Genomic DNA, 19,822 nt, shown 5'->3' on the forward strand with positions numbered 1-19,822 from the left:
AGAGTGTTTAGATCACTAAAGCAGTGATTCAAACGCTTTTATATTAGTTTACGGAGGAGTAGGATTCTTGAAAAAAGATATGCGTTCAAGATTCTGGCAGAGTTTGGGAGGAAGTCCGATCTGAAAGAATCGGCGGAAAGGACTGGGCCCCAAGGTCCTGTAGCACGTTCTATCCGCTGAATGGGCCGGCCCATCTCGTTCGCTCGCGCCCCTGTGCGTTTCAGAGACATTTTGCCGCCGCGAGCGAATTCCGATTCTTTTGGCGGATCCCCAATCGCACCTCCGCCTCCAAATTCAGTCCCCGTCGCCGCCTCCCTTTGGCTCTCTCCCTCCTAAAAATTCCGCAAATCCGTCGATCTCCCTCCGTTCCCCATTTCGAACCCCGCCAGAAAATCTCACCCCACACCCGCAATGCCGCCCGCGCGCCGCCGCCGCCGCACCGCCCCCGCAGCCGGCGACGACGGGCCTGCCCCCTCCTCCTCCGCCGACCTCCTCGCCCTGGCCGCCACCCTCCTCCCCGCCCCCGCCGCCGCCGCAGCTCTCAAGACCCCTCCCCACCTCAAGCACACCGTCCACTCCCTCCCCGACTCCCACCCAGCCCTCCTCTCCCTCCCGCAAACCCTAGCCCAAGCCCTCTCCGCCGACGCGGACCCCGGCTCCGGCTCCGTCTCCCCCCGCGCCCCCGCCGCCGTCCTCCTCCACCTCCTCCTCACCCACCCCCTCCACCCGCCGCGATGGGACGACCTCCTCCGCCCGCTCGCGCTCCTGCACGACCGCCTCGCGGTCCTCGCCACCGAGGACCCTCCCGTCGCCGCGCTCGCCGCTTCCTGCTTCGAGCTCGCGTGGCGCGCCGGGGCTCCAGGGCGCGACGCGCTCGTCGCCCAGACCCTGCCTTACCTCTTCTCCCAGGCGCTCACCTCCGGCTCCAACGCCAGGCCGCTCCTCCGCCGCCTCTTCGCCCTCCGCGAGGCGCTGCCTCTACTCGACTACACCGACGAGAGCATCTCGGACTTCAAGTTGCTCCTGCTGCGCTGCTTCGTGTCGCCCCACTTCCTCAAGGCCGAGGAAGGGAGGAAGCTCCTGGCGCTGGTGCTCGGGGTCAGCGAGGGGCTCGCCAGGGAGGGGCTGGAGCTCATAAGGGCCCAGGTGGGGATGATGCGAGGGAGGCGGGCGGCCGTGGTCGCCTACGGCGAGGTGGTGTTCAGAGCCTGGAAGGACGCAGGGTGGGTCAGAGGGGAGATCGGGGATGGGTTTCTGCAGGGGATGGTTGAGGCAGCAGTACATGCCGCTGACAAGGAGGTGGCCAGGGCTGCCAGGAGGATACTGTGGGCTTTCGTCGAGCAGAAGGCGGTGGCTGGAGTTGAAAAGTTGGTCTTCAGGCTGTCCGAGCCTGTGCTGTTCCGGTCATTGCAGGTACGTGCATTGCCTTGCACTTCTCTGATGGGTGGTAGAACTATATGTTGGCTAGTGTTGATGCAAATTTGTACCAGAGGGAAGCGAGTATATATAACTGACTTGAAAAATGCTTGCTCTGCTGTTGATGAAATCACAATTCAAGTGATTTGTTGATGAATTATGATAGTACAATGTTTCGCTTAGGGAAGGTTTAAGAATGTCAGACGGCGGGCTCTGCTAAAATGCCTGGTCCTAGTAGTGTTATTCTCACACACATGCATGCTGCTACAATAACAAAACCAGTAGCTAACAGAGCTTCAAAGTACTCGCTGCTAACTGCCATAACAAACAAACAAAAAGGTTTAACTCGTCACATGACTGTAAACTTCAAAAGCGTCCACAATTTCACATGACTTCTCCACATGATACCTTAGCCTCTTAGTGTTTGTATCTCATGTTAGCTTGTTAATCTTCCCACAAGGGAAAGTCTACACAAAGATCAGGTTTCTGGACAAAATGAGATTGGTCGGTACTGTGATACTCTAGGTAACAGTTTGTCTACTGGAATTTATTCATGTCTAAAATAGCAATGCATAATCGCATATCAACATTTGATTAATGCATACTGAACAGTATTGAGTGATTCTATATAGGTAGGATGTCATGTATACTGTTGCTTTCAAATAACCCATCCACATTCCCAAAGCTGCATAGTCGGTCATCACTGTTTATGCTCTAGGTATGAGAGAAACATTACAACCTATAATTTTTTTAGAACAATGGCCAAGTTTACTGAATTCAATGGATTACTTGAAGTTTAGTTTGTACTCAGGAAGTTGTAATCACTTTTCATGTTTCACTTTTAACATGTATTTGTCAAGAAATAGTAGGTATGGAACACTTTAAGTTAGACATTCTTATGGCTATCTCAAGTGTCTACTTTGTGGCAGGTTGCGAACTCTAATGTTCGCCATAATGCTTTACATCTTCTACTGGATTTATTTCCCCTCGAAGACCCAGATGTGACAAAGGATGTCAATGATCCTCTGTTAGAGAAGCAGTTCTTCCTGCTAGACAAACTTCTCATAGATGACTGCCTAGAAATACGGGCAGTCGCAGTTGAAGGAATTTGCCGTATTCTTAACCAGTTTTGGGAAGTTATTCCATCGCCAACCATTTCAAAAAATTTGAGTAAAATTGTTGATGACATGTCCAAAGATTCTTGCAATGAAGTTCGTCTATCAACACTGAATGGCCTGATATACTTGCTTGACAATCCACAAAGTCATGACATACTGAAAGTGCTACTTCCAAGATTAAGCGATATGGTTTCTGATCCTGCTTTATCTGTCAGAGCTGCTGCTGTAGATCTCCTGTTAACTATTCGTGATCTTCGATCTTTCCAATACAATAAGGTATGGTACATAGTTATTGCATGCATATCTTGATTTACACTGTAACCTAGCTGACCTTTGCATTTACAGAACTTTCAATTTGAGCAAATAGGCTAGCGTATATTTGGATATTTCTGGGTAGGAGTTTAATACACACTTTTCTGTTCAGGTTGTTGGTTTGGGTACTCTATTGTCTTCACTTGCAGATGATCATCCCCGTGTTGCTAAAAAAATCACGAAGCTTCTCATTCCTTCTTACTTTCCATCTAAGTTGCCTTTAAAAGAAGCATGTGATCGCTGCATTGCACTCATAAAGAGATCGCCAGCAGCTGGGGCAAGGTTTTGTGAATTTGCTCTGTCCGAAGGATCATCCTCGCAGCGTCTTGTTGGGCTTATTAAAGTCTTTATTAGTCGGGCATTGTCACCATCAGGATTGAATTCAGAGCAGACTGATGGTCTTGTTATTGCTTCCGCCAAACTAATAAAAAGCTTATCTGACGAGGGCTCTAATTTGGTTGCTTTGAGAGAGTGCTTTGCAAATGCTAAACTGAAGCTGCTCTTTAAAACTGCAGTTTCTGATGGTGCCCAGGCTGCTCTTCTCAGCATGGTGCCAGTGGTATCACCTGATGATCTATGTGTGTTACATATTGAATGCATGAATATAGTTGTGAATGCTGCGGTGACTTCCAAGCAGGAAGAATGTCAAGAAGCATTGTTGGCAGCGCATAAGTTGGTACATTTGAGTGGCCGTTCTGATGAAATGTTTGAAGAATTGACTAATATTTTGCAATCTAAAGCCTCTTATTTTTCTGGGATTTATGGACTCGAACCTCCATCGTGCCCTGTTGCATCTACAAAGAGGAAGAAAGGGAAGTCGCTTAAGAAAACGCCAGCAAGGTCTGACGATGTGGTTGGAAATAGGTCATCCACACCAGTAATCCTGAATAATGAAGAACTTGCTGCTGTAGGGGGAGCAGCATGGCAGCTTAATGAAATACTAAAAGCTGAGGAGATGAGAGCTGCTTTTGTGCAATCTTATGCAGAAATTGCATTTTCTTCTCTGAAGGTCATTTCTCAAGTGTACATTGAGCAGTGCCTACATTTTGAATCTCTAGACCTCAGTCCAGTGTTGGCTTATTTGAGTTTGGCTACATATAGTGCTCTTCAGGATGTTGATCAAACGGATATGAGCTGCTCTGAGGTGAGTCGATTTACGCAGTGCCACCACACCTGTTATCTTGTTGTTAAACCGTACTTATCTGGTTATGCATCAATAGGAACAAATCTAAGATTCGTTGATTGCACACTGTTATCTTAGATAGCTTTCCATAGATCTGTGTGAATGTTATTCAGTATTTGTATTTAATATTTTGCTAGTCTCATTGTAAATTTCATCTTGTGTCAGTCGACAATTGTCAACCAGTCACTGGACCATCTGCTGAGATGCTATGATAGATTTGTAAATGGATCTGTTACTGTTTCCACCAACTCAACTTCAACATTGAACAAGAATAAGGAATCTGCAGAACATAAACATCAGCAGCATGTCACCCCTGAAGGTATGTCTTCACAAAACCCATACAAGCTCTTTATGTGGTAATCCTCTTTAAATTGATTGTTTATTCATCAACTCAAGTGAGTATCTGATGTTCTGATAGCATGCAAAGAGTGTAAATACAAATTTCATGTTTAAAATCATCGTTATCTGTGCAAATTGTATCAATGCTGCATAATTTCTCGGTCAAAAAAATCCTGCATAATTTTTCTTATTACCTCATAAATAAGTAAGTGATGCATCTTGTGCAGGAAATCCAGTGGAATGCACAATAAATGTGATTATGCTTGGTACTTCAATTCTTAAGTTCATTGTCGATACGACAACCATCAAGCTGGTCAATGAGAGTAAAGTAAGATGTGTCGGATTTGCATCATCTTACACAAAATATGCAGTGTCAGCCATGAAAAGGCACAGTGTGGTCTCATCTTTCAATGGGGATGATCTGAAAGACATACTGATCCTTACACGAAGCTCCTTCACTTACGCAGCCAAGCTGCTTCATTTGGTGCTAGCAAGCTCAACCGAGTCAGCGAGTCCCCCAGAGGAGGCCTTCCTCCTTGCCAATAATCTTCTTGATCTTGTACCTGCTGTAGAATCCTTTGCAGGCCCGAGATATGCTCTCACACTAGTTTCTGCTGTAAAACAGTGGCTGCCAGTCCTGATATTGGGTCTTGGATGCCGCTGGTTGATTGGGCCAGAAAGTGAGATGGCTACCAAGATGTGCAACTTGGGTGACGCTGAATTACCGTTGTGGGTTGCTGCTCTGGCCAAGAATGAGCTACTTGAGGCGGAAGAACCTAGGGAGGATGATCAGAGTGAGCAGGGCAACGAGCACGAGGAGTCACCGTCATCCAAAAAGCTAGCAGAATTGATGGTGAACCTGCTGAATAAAGGAAGCCCTAAGATCCTGGATTCCTTCGGTGGCATTTTGCTTTCCAACCTTCAGTTGGCGCTGCAGAGAGCGGAGCACGGCATTGTCTTAGGCTTGGCACGCTTTGTTTGTGACAAGCTGCTTGCGAGCAGCAGCAGCTCGTCAGCCTCCGAGAACCTGCGGCTCACTCATGATTCTCTGCGCAAGAACTTCTTTGAGATCGACAGGCATTGCAGGGAGGGCCTTGTCGATGATGAAGGTTCAATGCAGAAGCTGGAGAGCGCAAAAATATTGATACAGTCAGTACTCCCCTATGATGCATGCAGTCAGACTAGCTGACTGGTGACGGGGAAGTTAGTTAACCTGGCAAGTACTCCCTCCGTTCTAAATTACTCGTCGCAGAAATGGATGTATCTAGAACTAAAATATATCTAGATACATCCATACCTACGACAAGTAATTCGGAACAGAGGGAGTACGTTGATATATGGCAGTTGCCCTGGCATGTAGATATATGGCAGTTGGTTTCTTGATTCGAGACCCAGCTATCCTTTCACTTCGCCGCAGTTTGGGAAGGCGCCATGCAGTGCGTTATAGGCAAAGTATTTTGTTGCAGCTGTGTATGGTATCTACATGACAGAAATCGTTAATTGCACAAATCAAATAGCTGCGCCATCAGTAAAGGGCAACCCATATGTTTCTAGAACACCTGATATGTACTGTATGAGCATTAAGCTGCTGATTTGTTGGAACAAATCAACTTCTTTTAACATTGAATGAATCACTGTAATCATTGGTGTAACAATAGTATTACATATGTATAATCTCGGGATGTCTACACCCTACATTGAAACCTTGTACTACGAAGTTAACGTGCCATACTTGTATGAAGTTATTGTGCTGGGTAATTTACCATTTGCCTTGGTTTTCAAAGACAGCTGGTTAATCTGCACTGCATGTCTGATCTGGGGCATGCAGGAAGTGGCATTGAGTCATGTTTCTTCGTGGTATGGTGTTGATCTTTGACTCTAGATTGTTGATCTTTTGCTGTAGTCTACAACTTTCCATAACCGTCCTGTTCTTCACGAGGTTCTACAGAAATGAGCTTGATCATGGCGGCAATAGGCATTCCAAGGAAGCCAAAGAGGATGCAGATGAGCCACTGGAGCTGGGTCAGCGGGGTGGTGTTGGCAAAGTCGCCCAGGAACTGGACCAGGATGAACTGGAAGACAACAGTGCCGGTGAGAACGCCCACGAAAATAGAGTTCTCCGACATTCCCTTCAGAACATTGATCTCCTCCATCTCCCTTGAGGTGACCTCATTGAACACCTACGGAGATGCAGATCAAAAAACGGAGCCATGAAGCACAAAAAAAATACTAACAAATTGTCCCATAGTCCCACTACCCAGGAACACATAAGTTAATCACATCGTAAAAACAAAGAAATCAAGAAATCAAAACAGAGATCCCAAAACCAAGAAATCACATCGTATTAATCCTCTGCAAGAAATTATCCACTTCGCTTGGCACTTCAGCTCAAATAACAATTATAACTATCACCATGCTACCTTCTCTCTTCACTGTTTTAATGATAATATTCAACCCATACGACACGATTTCCTTCCACTCTATCTCGTTCTACTCCCTCCGTTCGGAAATAAGTGACGTGGTTTTACGTTTTAGTTCAAATTTGAACTAAAGCCACGTCATTTATTTCCGAATGGAGGGAATAGTACTTTAGAAGAAACGATGGTGAAAGAGGAGAGCATTTTACGAGAGCCGACATACCTGGCAGAAGACGAAGGTGTTGAATATGATTGTATTTAGGACAGTATCAGCCTCGGAGCCTTCAAGCCCAAACACATATCTCCCTTGACTTTGTAGATACCAGAGGACGGTGAATTGGTACAACGACTGCCCCAGAATATTCCTCCACATTATGTTTGTGATGAACTTCCCTGTCCTTCCCACTGGTGCTTTCTCCATCAAATTATCGTTAGGCGGTTCGGTGGCAAGTGCCAGCGCACCTAGGGTGTCCATGATCATGTTGACCCAGAGAAGTTGAACAGCTGTCAGCGGCGCATCTCCTGGCATGAGATTACATAGTAGACCGTGAGATGGGAGACGTGTTGAAACCAACAATATCATGAGTAGGATATACCTGTAAAGCACGCGGAGGAGAAGTTGACTAGTAATGCAACAATATTAACAGTCAACTGGAACTGCACAAACTTTTGGATGTTGACGTAAACAGAGCGTCCCCATTTCGCAACAGTAACAATCGTGGAGAAGTTGTCATCCAGAATCACAACATCAGCGCTCTCTTTCGCCACCTGCGTAAATGCATAGAGCAATTTAAAGAAAAAATTACAGGGCAAATGCCTGCCAAAAACTTAGAAAAGGCTCTACCAACAACAGAAATTCAGATTATGCAGAACACATAAGTTATCATCTTCTACAATGGAGCCTCCCATAGTCCCACTACCCAGGAACCAGATAAATATTTTAATTTGGTTTCTAGATTCACCAGCAAATAATATTGACAAACCACAGAACAATAGCAAGTCAAACCATGTATATAGTTATAGTCCTAGGAATAATCCACACCCCACAGTTCCACTACATCTCAAAGCCAAACATCCCTTCATAACTTCATATAAAACCGGAGAAATGTATAGTATAAGCCACGACATTTCAATGCTATGTATGCATCACTCAGTGGTGTTATTACCTCAGTCCCTGCAACGCCCATGGCAAGTCCAATATCCGCCTCACGCAGCGCAGGTGCATCATTAGTGCCATCACCAGTCACAGCAACAACTTCATTGGAAGTTGTGCGCAAGTGCTTCACAAGTGCAAGCTTATCAAGTGGCGACGATCGGGCTAGCACCTTTAGTTGCACAAGACTGGCACATGAGAATTCACTAGATGGATAGACACTTGCAAAGCCAAGATAAAACAGAGGAATGGCAAACCTGCATTTTGGGAATCAGCTCAAGGAGTTCTTCAGGTGTTTTCTCTCTGAACTCAGCACCTTCAATGGCAAGACCGCCATCAGTAAGTATACCACATTCACGAGCAATTGCCTTTGCTGTATTAATATTGTCCCCTGTAACCATTTTAACCGCAATGCCAGCAGACCGGCAACTTGCCACAGACTCCCTGACACCCGGACGCACAGGATCTTTAATACCAACAATGCCAATGAATGTGTATCCTTGCAGTGGTATTTCCTCTTGAGTAGAGCCATCTTCCAATCCCCTGTAGGCAAGGCATAGTGTCCTAAGAGCTTCACTCGAAAAGGTTTCAATGGTATCATTGAGCATGTTGGCAGTTTTCTTATCAAGGGGAACAACACTACCGCTGCCGTCTATGAACTTATCACAGGCAGCCAATACTATTTCTGCAGCACCCTTACAATGTGCACGGTACCCTCCTCCAGGAAGCTCGAGAATAACAGTCATCCTCTTTTTTACTGAATTAAAAGGCTCCACTTTGACAATCTTACTTTCCTGCCGTTTTTGTTTGTAGTTTCCACCTAATGACAGTGCAAATTCCAACAAAGCTGTCTCGGTAGGGGTACCTATTATATCTTGCTTTCCATTTTGGTCAATCACGACTTCACCACCAGTGTTGGTGAGTATGGATTCTAGAAGAGTTTCTACTGCAACTTCTGGGAGTTCTGAAGACAAACTAGAAGGAACCAGCGGACCGTTAACTTCCACGGTGTTCCCACAGATGCAGGCCTTAACAACAGTCATGCGATTGGATGTTAGTGTTCCTGTCTTATCACTGCAAATGACTGTGGCTGATCCCATAGTTTCGCAGGCAGCCAACTGCCGGACCAGTGCCTTATCATTCATCATCTTCTCCATTGCATAGGCAAGGCTCAGTGTGACTGCTAATGGCAACCCCTCAGGCACAGCAACGACAACAATTGTAACCGCGACAGCAAAATGATTCAATATCTCTAAAACATCATCTCCTGACCAGCTCAAAAGAAGCCCATCATGATATTTCTGGCCAATTAATTCTTGGGAGAGGACAACGAAAGTTAACACAGCAAAAAACAGGCCGATTTTCCCAATAATATTTGCAACTCCACTAAGTTTAACCTGAAGCGGAGTTTCATCATTCCCACCTTCAGTGAGGGCAGCCATTAGCTTTCCCCATTGTGTCCGCATCCCGACCGCTGTAACCAGCATTTGGCCAGACCCATCTAGGACTTTGGTCCCTGATGAAAGAAAAGGCTTGTCTTCATTTACATCGACAGGCTCACTCTCTCCAGTTAGACTGGACTCATCCAGCAACAGAGAAAACCCAGAAACAAAGACGCCATCTGCAGGAACCTGATCTCCAACAGCTAGATGGACAACATCACCGGGAAGAAGATCATCTATCAATATCCTTTGCCTGAACCCGTCCCTTGTAACCTGAACAAGAATTTTCCTCTTCTCTTTGTCCAGGTCCCTGAATTGCAAAGACTGCTGGTAGTCACTCGTCGCGGTAACAGAAACAACCAGGATGATACTCGCGAAGATTCCGATGCCATCATGGGAGCCGTTCGGCCAGCCTTCGGTGGCGATGCCGACAGTCAAAGAGACAAAAGCACATGCAGCAAGGATTATCAGGGTAGTATCTTGCAGGGCGTCCCATACAAACTCCCAGAAGCTGCGAGGCTCGCTCTCAGCGAACTTGTTTACACCATAAATTTCCTCCCTCTGCACCAAGAGGTCCTCGCACGTGCTTATCCCATCGGTCAACGATGTCGCTAGCTTGTCCGCGATCCCATCTAACTGGCCGTGCTCGGTCAGCCTTTCCGTGTCACGGCTTTCGACAATGGATGTCAGTTCATCGGCGTCGATCTGAAACCCTGCCGCTCTAACATCTTCGGGGACGACGTATTGACTGCTCTGAAGTGAAAGACCTGAGCACATATGTTTGGGGCAACACGCTTAGAAGATACTAGTAGCACTCTAGCAGCGTCCCAGGCTGCATTCAAATAAGAACAAAGTGCGGCACAACTTGAGGCCCAAGCTATGTGATAAAGCGACTGAATCTTTGTGTGGTCGTTACCATTTTGTAGCTGCACGGCGGCTTTCGATGCGGATGCAGCAACCTGCAGCTTCTCCTGCAATACATATACAGCATTCATCCCGGTTAAGTTAGTATGACGAAGTAGCTCAATTACACTGCACTTGTCCAAATGAGATGATAGAACTTAGAACAAAGTTGCAACTAGAGAAGCATCCAAGTCTAGGATTTTTGGTCAGCCAAGCTGAGGGCATGGATTGTTCCGTGAGCTCCGATTTCAAGCGCAAGGCAATAATCTATCTGACGAGGTAGGGAGGGGGAGGGGGTCGTACACGTTGCGGTGGACTGGAGCTGGAGAGCTGGCCGGCGGCGGCGAAGCGGAAGCCGCGGCGGTCGGGCCTCTCCGTCTTCGCCGCGCCGCAGGGATTCCGGCGACACGGCCGCCGGGGCGTCGCCGTCGACACGCCTAGACCCGGGCGCGCCCATGGGGTCCGACGGCAGGGGAGAGCAGCTGGCGGTGACGCGGCGCCGGAGAAGGGGGCGAGCTGAGGGGGCCGAGCAAGGAGGCCGCTGTGCATCTTTCTGATATCTTCGATTTACGTGTCTCCAGCATTTGACACAGATATTTGCCAGACTAGCAAGATATTTCTTTCACCTGAAAAATCATCCATTGTTCATTCGATTTGTTAGGTTTAGAGGTCAGAATTTTTGTACTGACTCAGATGCATCAGGGGGATTTGAATTTCACATGAAAGAGCACAACCAAATCACCGGGTATCATGTCCAAATAGTTGCACGAAATCATTATTTTCATCCAATCTACCCCTGGAACTCCATTTCCCTTCTGGGCAAGCCGGCTCTTTCGCGACGATTAACTCAGATGCCGTGGCGATATTTACATATTATTCTCAACAACAGAAAAATAATAGAAATACATGTACAACAGTCTGTAAGTGGGGGGTCACAACATATCATTACAGTGTTGCCTACAAAACTTGTGGCTCTGCTATCTTACAACTTCTTGTTACACTTGAGGAAGAAAGAATCAATAGGTATATGTTTTCCCTCTTTGGAGGACTTGAGTTTCTTCTTGGGCGTGGGTGTGGTAGTAGTAGAGCATGGCCGTTCGGCCAACCTGCCAGATATGGAACAGGATAACGGAGACCAAGTTATGTTACATCCTGTTCATCTCTTCTCTAAAAGGCGGAATAATAATGCAACATAAAAAGCTAATAGTCTGTTTCAATGAACTCTCCATTCAAGCGAACTGTTCTTTTTAATAATTATGGGAATTGGAGTCAAAATAGGCATATATGGAAAAACCCCGGTGGCAGAAGCACAAAAGCAACAGGCAACAACATAACTGTTAAGCATATGGCAGCAGACAAATACCTTTCCTTCGAGAGGCGGGCTGTGTTGTCTACCGCCTCTTCCTGTTGCAACATTTCAGCCAAGTGGAAATCCGAATGCTCTTGCCTTTCCTCCTCAAAACATGGAGGTAGCTCAAATCCGCAGAGGGAGCAAATATAGCCATCTACCCAGAAATGCTGACCAGGTTTACTCGACGAAGCACAAGCTCTGGAGCTGGTCAAGTCGCCCAACTCGTCAAACTTCTCGGTCTGTGTAACCTGCATGAAGAACCGAGTTTGATTGTTTCTATCATCAAGCATTTGTGACCAATCTGTAGAGGAAATGGATGGTGTGGGGCATGTACGCTTTCTCTTGGCTGCAAAAACGTTGAACAAATTTCAGTTGAGAGGTTGAGACACACACCTTCCAACTACTTGAGGCGGCCTCGTTATCATAATTAACCGAGCTCGCTCCTTCTGGAACAGATGAGTTATCATCATGTGAGGACTGCTGATCTATGGAGACATCTTTCTCTGCATCATGTATCGACTCATCCTTCGTTGCCGCATCATTACAATCGTTATGCCCTCCTGAGACATCAATGCAACTTGCACCATTCGTTCCATTGGTATTTGAGTTAATATCCGAGGACTGAAAAAATCGATCTAGTGTCTTTTGCGTTGGGCTAGTTGAATCATCCTTCTCACCACTGAAGTGAGACATTCGCAACCCTGTAAAAGTATATTAGCATGACAGTTAGATTGACTTCCCTGAGCAGCAAGACAAAAGAAACATCAAGTATAAATAATGCAATACGATTGGCATAAAACAGATTATATCAAAACATGGAGATACAAAATATCAACTGCCAAGGTAATGAAACATCACCAAGCCAGAACCACATGCCCTATTGCTCCTGGTTATCAAAGCAACCAGACCAACTTGAGGAGGATGACCCAAACTGTGTAAATTTGTAGTGAATACTTCAGTGGCAATGAGATTCAGGTACAGGTGATTGTGATCCGAGCTTTCAAGTCATATCAGAAGTTCAAAAAGAAACCGATACAGGTTCCAGCCAACTACTCCCCCCGTTCCAAAATAGATGACCCAACTTTGTCCTAACTTTGTACTAAAGTTAGTACAAAGTTGAGTCATCTATTTTGGAACGGAGGGAGTAGTAATCATCAAACTTGAAACAAAGAAATATTTTAGATGCTCACACCTACCCATCAATCTCAAAGAAAGAGGCATTTCAGCCTTAAGCAACTTCTTAGCGTAGATCAGGATGTCTTCCTTCGAGCTCATGTAGTTTTGTGCAGTTGCTGCTCTCGTCCTAACCTGGTTTAGATGGTTCATTACTCTAGTGAGCCATGAAACAAACCATCTCTCTTGGCAATCTCGGTGCAATAATTACCAATAACTAGTCAATTTTATACACATAGGAGATCAGAACCTCAAAAGCTGCAGTCTTTAGTTTGAGTGTTAGCGTTCTTCCCTTCAAACACTCCTTTTGCATGTCGTCAGCTAAATTTTCGGCGAGGTTATCTGAAAATAAACAATCATTTTGTGAGCCGTGCATTGAAAAGATGTTAGCAAGCTCACATCAGTGGCACATGAAAAGCCATATATTTTAATGTCTCTAAAGGGTTTATTCACACGCAGATTGTTTTTTATGATACTGGTACTTCTAGGCATCACAAAATAAAACAAAACAGTATTGTTATTAATCTTTCCCCAAGTCGTGACAACTGCTCTATTATTTTAGCATGATATAGCAGCAAAGAAGAAATGTTACAGTGATGCTTATTCTTTTACGTGATCAGTCATTAATGAAAATAAACGGTACATACTATACAATTGAGTTTAGGGTTGAAACTGAACGAACTGGAGAGTTCCAAGGAGATAAGGTATGCCTTTTTCCTCAAGGAAATTAAACATATCATCCAAGTGACCCTGTCAAGGTGCTTATAAATATACCCAGAATGAACCATAAGTATGCTATTTCTAGCAGAAGATTTGGCACTGCATATATAACCATTGAAATAACATAGTATTTGAAGATATTGCTCTTATATAGAAAGAGATGTTCTGTACCAAATCTAGAACAAATACGTAAGTACCAAAGGTGTCTGGGTATGTGATGGTAATATGTGAAATTGTCAAACTAGCTTCACTAATTCAAATGCACAACAAATACTAATTAAAGAATAAGAATGTTTACCTAACTTCTCGAAAAGCAAACGAGAATCGTTTGTTCCAGAGAAAGTTCGCTCGCAACTCATACTTTTTCTTAGCCTATGCTCAGGAGTTTCTGTGCCTCCCAATCCAAGGCCAACCGAAAGAAAGAAATCTGAAGAATATTAAAATGATCATATCTAGTAAGCAGATGACAATGTCTGAGTTTCAGAACCTTGATTTCTGGTATCGTGATCTGGATAGATATAATATAGCTTCCTGAAAGCTTGAAATAGAACAATTAAAAGTGTAATTAACATTGGGACCTGTTGAGCCTTCAGAAAAAAGAGCACATAAGAAAGCAGCCTTTTGTAGCATCTCCTGGCATGTACTGATGCTAAGAACCTGGTGTAACATCTGTTCTGTTACCTTACCTATACCACCTATCTGCATACAATGGAGTATGTCATAGCCTAACCAAGGTAATTGTGAAATATGATATGAAAAGAATAATGGGCTAAAAGAACACTACCATAACAAACATGAACCCTTCTTGCTATAAAGTACCTTTCTTATAGGTAATGTAGATACAAATGTCGTGACAGCATCCCGGTCATTTGGCAGAATAAATTGTCCATTAGGCTTGTTAATATCAGAGCAAACCTAGCAAAGAGATTTCAGAACAATTATAAGGGCATAATTAGATTTAAGATGAGTAAAGATGATGATGTATAGCCTAAAAATCTCCAGCCATGTGTGGCAAACAGCCTTTCCAGGTGCGATCCATAATGGCTATTGAAAGTGAACTACTACTTGCCAGTACCATTCAGTAAGTCTGAGATTATTACTTTAATTTAAACCCAATGTGACATCCAAACAAAGGCAGGCGGAAAACAAACACGTAATATGACCAGTACATTACCTTGAGGAATCGAAGTTGAGAAAAAATAATTAGAAAAGGACTTCAGGCTCTGACCTTTGCAATCATGCGGTTTGGAGCAACCCCAGCACTACATGTTAGACCAGTTTCTTGGTGAACGGCATCCCTAAGCTCAGAAGCAACCTGTAAATGAAACAAAAGCGATGTGAGCAGCAAGCTTACAATATTGTAGTACTAGCATGTTGAGAAAATATTTTAAACCATGAAGGGTAAATCAAGCCATATCACCATATGCACTTGTTAAGCCAGGAGAATTGTGGTTACTGGTAAAGCTTAAGCTTACCTCCTCGCCTGTAATGCCTCTCTCGATGCAGACTTCTGTAATATCAAGGTATGCTTCATCTAGACTCGTTGCAAAGAAGTTGGGATCATACCTCTGGAAAACTAAGGCAACCAATACTTCAATAATGAGTTCTGCTCAGCTATATAGCATATATGTTTAAAGGTTTCCAAATGAGCATCACGTTGCAAACCTTTTCTTGCCAATCCACTATAATGACTGTATCTCTCAAAATTTGGACGGACAAAAACCAAGTCAGGACACAGTTTACATCCAATAAAACCAGGCATCGCTGCACGAACGCCAAATTTCCGCGCCTGCATGATTCAATTAATTACACCATACACCAGACAACAGGGAACATTGTTTGTAGTTTTGGCAAACAAACAAAATAGCCAAGCCCATTTCGGATAGTCCAGTTTAAGGTGATTAGCATTTGATAGTTCATCAACCATACTTCCACAGGAAAGGGAACAGATTATGGAGCACATTATCACTAACTAATAATATTTAGAGATTAAAAGAAATGACAAATGTCAGGAACCTTGTATGCTAACCTCATAACTGGCGGTAGCTATCATAGACATGCTACCTACTGCCAAAGGTTTTCCCTTCAAGGATGGATTTTCCAATGTCTCAACAGCAGCATAGAAGGCGTCCATGTCAGTGTGGAGCCATATCTTTGAAAGATCCCGTGAAGCTTCCAACTCCAAAATTTTCTTTTCAGCAACCTGAAATTGTGTCAGCGCATAGGCATGACGGCATAAAAGAGCAAAACAAGATCAGATGAGTTGAAACGCGCCATGCTACATAAACTATTAAAACATACTAATTTATCAAACTGGTGCCAATACAAACTTTACATTGCTGCGATGCTAAAGTTAACATGCCCCGGACCACAGCCCAAATCAGATTAAGATCATTAACCAAACAACTCAGATCAGGTCAAAATCATCAAACCAACTCAGAAGAGGGCAAGATCATCAATTCGGCATTGCAGACATGAACATCTCTAGAGAGCACAGGTACAGAAGTAAATGTTGGTGAATTGATCATTCGATAGTACACTACAATAATCAAACAGCATGCTGCATTTTAGTTGAGGTTTATGATCAATTGTTCACCAACTAGGTTGGGGGGAACAAGCATAAATACACAGACGGTGGAGCATAATACTAGCGCAGTACAGATCGGTATTTGAGCAAGATGTATCACAAAATAACAACCAGCAAACAAAGGTTAGCACCAAAAAATTGCTGCCTCGTACCTTCTGAAAATGTGATATGTCATTATCGGTTAACTTTGCACACTGTGCGCGCAGATGCTCAATTTTAAGTTTGGTAATCGTCTCCTTCTTCTGCTCATTTTCGAAATACTTAGAACCCTTGCTCATTTCATAGATCACCTTCTGCACCTTCTCTTTGTCAACTCCCTCCATTCCTAATGCAATGTAATAAGAGAATAAATACCAATGCCACTTTGTACTACATGCTGAATGCCTCAAACCCTACCGGCGCAATCTTAAGCCAGGAAAGAGGGGAAATGCAGTTTTACCAGCTTTGGCGTTGGTGTAGGCGGTGTGGTATGACTGCCACGGCCTATCCCCTCCGCCGTCCGATGGTGTCCCCGCCGCCGATGACATCGCTGCGGTGCTACTGGGAGGTCACACCCACCGCCGGCGCGGAGCGAACGAGAGGAAGAAATGGAGAGGCGCGCCGGCTGAGATCCTCTCCGCCCGGGATTAGGGCGCGTTTTAGGACAGGAGGGACGGTGAGGGGATTATCCTCCGGCGAGGCGAGGTCAAAGCTCCGCCGCCAGCGTTATGGCGCGCGCGAAATAAAAAAGGGAAAGCGGCGAGATTTTCTTCCACCCCACCTTTTTTTTTTTGCGGTGCCCTTCTCTGTAGAATCGGGGAGATGGTGACGTGCGCGCTGGAGAGAGGAGCTCGCGGACAAACGCTGTCACACCTCCGAAGCCTTCTTTTTAAGAAAAAAGTTCAAAATCAACCTTGAATTTGTAGACCAAACCTAAATCAAAGGTAAATATTTGGGAACGGCATGCCGGCCGAACCTTTCGCCGGTCACACAGCATGCATTCGATCCACGCAGATCCTCAGCCCAGCGCACCTCGAATAGTTGACTAATCTCCTGGGCCCATGACCAACCGTTCCCTTTTTTTTCTTCTCTCGCGACCGATTCCCTTCTTCCTCTCGTTACTTTCTTCTCTCTCCTACGGGATTGCAGCATCGCCATGGCTGCGCCCTTCGCCATGGTCGCGCCCTTCGCCATGGCCGCACGTGACAGGGGCGAGCACCGGCGGTACTACGACAGGAGGCCATGGCCTATGAGCTCACAGGCTAGGGGGCCAAGGCTTACGAGCTCCAGGCGGATGACGACGAGGGATGGCCACGAGCTGCTATGGGGGCACAGACCAAAGGACACCCCCGTGATGTTGCAACCGGCGTTCTGGAAAGCTACAACCGATGCGGCAAAAAGCTTCAACCAGGACCGACAGATGCTGGAACTGGTCATTGCCACAACAAAAAGCTACATCCGGCGTCACAAAAAGCTTCAATCGGCATTGTAAAAAGCTTCAACCAGTGAACGACGATGCTAGGGTTGGCTGCTGCCAACAGGAAAAAGCTTCAACGGGGTGTCACAAAAGCTTCAACCGGCATCGCAAAAAGCTTCCACCATTTTTTTGCCACATCATCCGTGAAGATGATGCAACCTCGACGATGGGGGGCAATGTTTTTTGTGTTGCAAACCATGCAGTTTTTTGCTACTACCGGGCGACGTGATTTGCTACCACTATACACAGCGGCGGGCCGACGTCAATATTTTTTTTTTGCTACAACCGCGACCTGTTTTTGCTGGAACCGGCTGGGAGGTTTGCTGGAACCAGCACCCAAAAATGCTACTACTGGAGTTTGTCCTACTCAACCAGCGACACTTTTGCTACAAGCACATCCTTTTTTTGCTACCACCGGCGACTTTTTTTGCTACATGCATGCAAGGCGGCGTTGTTTGACGGTGGCGATGCCTTTTGTTTTGCTACAACTATCTAAGAGTTTTGCTGGAACCGGTGTACAAATTTGCTGGAACGAGCCTTTTCTTTTATTCGACGGTGACCATGGTGACCATGGCGACCACGGAGGTTGAGTTGATTTGCTGCAACCGGCAAACAAAAGGCTGCCACCGTTGAGCTGATTTGCTACGATAGGGAACGACGGAGCGCTCAGCGTACACCCATGCAGGGAGCTTCAATGGCGAGGACGACGAGATGATGCACCTGAATGCTGCAAGTTGCAACACTCCGGTGAAAGAAGCTGCCACCATAGGCAGCAAAAGTTGCCATGACGGTGAAGGGGTGCCGTGGCCATGCCTGGAGATGCACAGTGAAGGGGTGAGGCGGCCATGGCCGGGAGATGCGCGGCGAAGGGGTGAGGCGGCCATGGCTGGGAGAGGCGCGGCGAAGGGGTGCTACAGCCATGGCTGGGAGAGGCGCGGCGAAGGGGTGTTGCGGCCATGGCGGGGAGATGTGCAGTTGGTGGCGCGTGTAGGTTGGCCATTGCGGGTCGTTCCCTTTTTACTACTGGCGAGGAGTGCGCTCGTGGGGAAGAAGGAGAGAGTTGACTTTTGGCGAAGGGATAAGACTAATCTGATGGCAAGCAGCGTTTGCATCTGACGGTTCGGACTTGACCGGCTGAACCCCTGGCCGGTCCGCCGGCGCCTCTCCCAGCCATGGCCGGGAGATGTGCGGCAAAGGGGTGAGGAGGCCATGGCTGGGAGAGGCGCGGCGAAGGGGTGCTACAGCCATGGCTGGGAGAGGCGCGGCGAAGGGGTGTTGCGGCCATGGCCGGGAGATGTGCAGTTGGTGGCGCGTGTAGGTTGGCCATTGCAGGTCGTTCCCTTTTTACTTCTGGTGAGGAGTGCGCTCGTGGGGAAGAAGGAGAGAGTTGACTTTTGGCGAAGGGATAAGACTAATCTGATGGCAAGCAGCATTTGCATCTGACGGTTCGGACTTGACCGGCTGAACCCCTGGCCGGTCCGCCGGCGCCTCTCCCAGCCATGGCCGGGAGATGCGCGGCGAAGGGGTGAGGCGGCCATGGCTGGGAGAGGCGCGGCGAAGGGGTGCTACAGCCATGGCTGGGAGAGGCGCGGCGAAGGGGTGTTGCGGCCATGGCCGGGAGATGTGCAGTTGGTGGCGCGTGTAGGTTGGCCATTGCGGGTCGTTCCCTTTTTACTTCTGGCGAGGAGTGCGCTCGTGGGGAAGAAGGAGAGAGTTGACTTTTGGCGAAGGGATAAGACTAATCTGATGGCAAGCAGCGTTTGCATCTGACGGTTCGGACTTGACCGGCTGAACCCCTGACCGGTCCGCCGGCGCGTAGTACTGCTCTAAATCAAACTCCTAAACTTTCAATTCCTGAAATCAGCATACCAAACTTTTTAATCCCTGTTTATTTTAAATCTTAGAGCGTTTCCAAACACGGATTGTGGAGGTGACAGGTCGAATCCCGGGATTTTTTTACTGCGGACGCGACTGGGCCGGTCCACCAGACACGAAGTGAGTTTCTTTCCTTTTTTAAGGCGCGACAAAAAACACACACTAAGGAGGAATCGAACTTGCAACCTGACACAGGTTAACTGCTTGCGCTAGCCTTTTCTTTTTAGGGGTGCGCTAGCCTAAAACTAATGGCTGTTAGTGCTATATAATCAGAGGCTGAACAGTTTAACCATATTGTAATCTCCGAAAGGTTAAAAGCAGTTTGTAATTTTTTTTATAAAGGCAAACAAATAGTGAAAACTAAACAATTTTTTAAA

The 19,822-nt window shown here is 46.2% G+C and overlaps 2 protein-coding genes across 4 annotated transcripts; one reads left to right on the top strand and one right to left on the bottom strand.

The window, feature by feature from the left end:
* The first annotated feature begins 309 nt into the window (after positions 1-309).
* Positions 310-6,056, top strand: LOC123086825 (uncharacterized). Its single transcript, XM_044508643.1, has 5 exons — positions 310-1,413; positions 2,346-2,810; positions 2,959-3,990; positions 4,195-4,348; positions 4,596-6,056. The coding sequence occupies exons 1-5, from the start codon at positions 412-414 to the stop codon at positions 5,555-5,557; spliced, it is 3,615 nt and encodes a 1,204-aa protein (XP_044364578.1). The 5' UTR covers positions 310-411; the 3' UTR covers positions 5,558-6,056.
* Positions 5,943-16,887, bottom strand: LOC123086826 (calcium-transporting ATPase 3, plasma membrane-type). 3 transcript variants are annotated; one of them, XM_044508646.1, is made up of 20 exons: positions 16,554-16,887; positions 16,267-16,439; positions 15,557-15,730; positions 15,193-15,316; positions 15,003-15,103; positions 14,756-14,842; positions 14,347-14,442; positions 14,106-14,226; positions 13,826-13,954; positions 13,058-13,149; positions 12,831-12,942; positions 12,028-12,335; positions 11,647-11,882; positions 11,270-11,389; positions 10,297-10,412; positions 8,196-10,147; positions 7,952-8,110; positions 7,382-7,553; positions 7,009-7,307; positions 5,943-6,548 (listed from the first exon to the last, which is right to left on the bottom strand). In XM_044508646.1, the coding sequence occupies exons 1-20, from the start codon at positions 16,639-16,641 to the stop codon at positions 6,273-6,275; spliced, it is 4,935 nt and encodes a 1,644-aa protein (XP_044364581.1). In that variant the 5' UTR covers positions 16,642-16,887; the 3' UTR covers positions 5,943-6,272. The 3 variants fall into 3 exon arrangements, with proteins under 3 accessions (XP_044364581.1, XP_044364579.1, XP_044364580.1); XM_044508644.1 differs by lacking the exons at positions 11,270-11,389; positions 11,647-11,882; positions 12,028-12,335; ... (9 more) ...; positions 16,267-16,439; positions 16,554-16,887 and adding an exon at positions 10,587-11,199 and having other exon boundaries at positions 10,297-10,351; XM_044508645.1 differs by lacking the exons at positions 11,270-11,389; positions 11,647-11,882; positions 12,028-12,335; ... (9 more) ...; positions 16,267-16,439; positions 16,554-16,887 and adding an exon at positions 10,587-10,782 and having other exon boundaries at positions 8,196-10,212; positions 10,297-10,351.
* Between the last annotated feature and the right edge of the window lie 2,935 nt (positions 16,888-19,822).

This window comes from Triticum aestivum, chromosome 4A (assembly GCF_018294505.1).
Source record: "Triticum aestivum cultivar Chinese Spring chromosome 4A, IWGSC CS RefSeq v2.1, whole genome shotgun sequence".
NCBI classification, from domain to species: Eukaryota; Viridiplantae; Streptophyta; class Magnoliopsida; order Poales; family Poaceae; genus Triticum; species Triticum aestivum.